The sequence below is a fragment of the Notothenia coriiceps genome, unplaced genomic scaffold (assembly GCF_000735185.1).
Source record: "Notothenia coriiceps isolate Sejong01 unplaced genomic scaffold, NC01 NC01_scaffold00033182, whole genome shotgun sequence".
NCBI lineage: Eukaryota > Metazoa > Chordata > Actinopteri > Perciformes > Nototheniidae > Notothenia > Notothenia coriiceps.
In genome coordinates, this window is record NW_011365883.1 from 674 (window position 1) to 2,389 (window position 1,716).

The window sequence follows — 1,716 nt, forward strand, 5'->3', positions numbered from 1 at the left end:
GTCTTTATATGTAGATATTACTTTTTCTCCATTAATCTCCGTCACATTGTTTCCATAGCAACAACAACTTCCTGTCAACTGCGCTAACTCTCCCTTCAAAATAAAAGCATGTCCATACAAAATAGAAAGCCAAGCCAAATTACACTTAAGACATAATGCAACGAAAGTAACACACACACAATGCAATATCCTTTTCAATTTCAAAGAACACAAATTGGGTTGTATACATGAACAAATAACTATAAAACAACAATACTGTAGAATAACAAAAAGAATGCTGCCTGTGAATAAACCGAAATACACGTGTCGAAGCGCTCGCTGCTGATTACTAACCCCCCGCGCAGAACGAATATTCGCTGCTGATTACTACCGAATATCCGGAGCCCGAAAAATGGTATTCGGGACAGCCCTAGAGATCACTACAGATATTAGCTGAAGAAATGTAAAAGGTGTTCATGACCTCACATGTTAATAACTACCACATGTTCTGTAGTGAGATATTTAAAAAAGGACCTGAACTCAGAACCATTTCCCTGTAACTCACCCTGGCTGCTGCTACGACCACGCTCTCCCCCGTCTTGTGGCCCTTGGCTGTCGTGTTGAGAGGTTTGGTTGAGGCCCAAACATTATAATCACCCAAAGGATCACAAATCATCTCTAAAGGGAGACAAGGGACAAGAAACAACAGGGACTTTGGTCAGAGTTAGTCTAAAAACAGAATCATTTTAGTTTAATTAAAAAGATTTCTCCCTAAAGTTGTGTGGGCTTTAAAAAATGCCCTGTGACAATAATTATGTCAACAACTTATTGTATGAATTGGACATTAACTCGATAATGTTTAGGTTTTAAACCAATCGTATGATATATAAACATGACCTCGATCAGTGTTACCATATGTACCTATTGTATGATACAGCATTTTGTGTTGACTTAGATATAGCAGAATACACATCAGGGTTTCCCTACTATTATAAAACTTGGAAATTGTGCAAACTAAGCCATTTTATTGTTAATAGCAACCTTTTTATTTATTGTTGTGTTTTTTTGTTTTTTTATATATATATATACTTTATTTTTTTAGGATATTTAATTTACATTATTTTCACATTCCAATTTTAATGTCGGAATATACTTAAACATTACAAGGTGCATTGCTCTTTAAAAAACAGTGAACCATTATCATATAACCATTATATCAGTGGCATAAAATGGTCTTAAAACAACAACTATTTCTGGGTCAGACTGCCATCCTACGAAAGCAGTTATCGTGGCAGGAATACGTGTTGTCTACATTCCTCCATGTTGTGTAAATACCTGGGCTGAGGCTTAAGTTGAGGTCGTTCCTCCTCATGCAGGTGGCCGTGTCGGTGACGGCGGACATGTGAGAGTAGAGCTGCATGGCACACAGCGGGTACTGAGGAACGCTGCCATTCACACCGCGGTTATGATCCATGTAACACTGCGAGAGGAGAACATAATATGAAACCTCTTGTGTGTGTGTTTTTGTACAGAAGCCACAGAGACATTATAGTATTTAAGGGAAGCTCAGATACTTTTCAGTCAATAAAACAAGTTGCAACATATGCTGTTGGGTCTGGAGCTGTTGCTAAGGGGCACAGTGGCAGGTGTGGGCCTAATTACACTTTAACTATCATGAGTGGGATTACATTTTCATTACAGGATCAAATCTCAAACTGTCTGTTCAAGTACAAAGCC

General features: G+C 38.2%; 1 protein-coding gene across 1 annotated transcript; it reads right to left on the bottom strand.

Moving 5' to 3' along the window:
* Positions 1 to 513: 513 nt before the first annotated feature.
* On the bottom strand, positions 514 to 1,492 carry LOC104961407 (nicastrin-like; the record flags this gene model as incomplete). The annotated part of the gene is made up of 2 exons (XM_010789708.1): positions 1,315 to 1,492; positions 514 to 657 (listed from the first exon to the last, which is right to left on the bottom strand). Coding segments are annotated over exons 1-2 (283 nt in total), but the record flags the coding sequence as incomplete, so codon positions are not given.
* Positions 1,493 to 1,716: the final 224 nt, after the last annotated feature.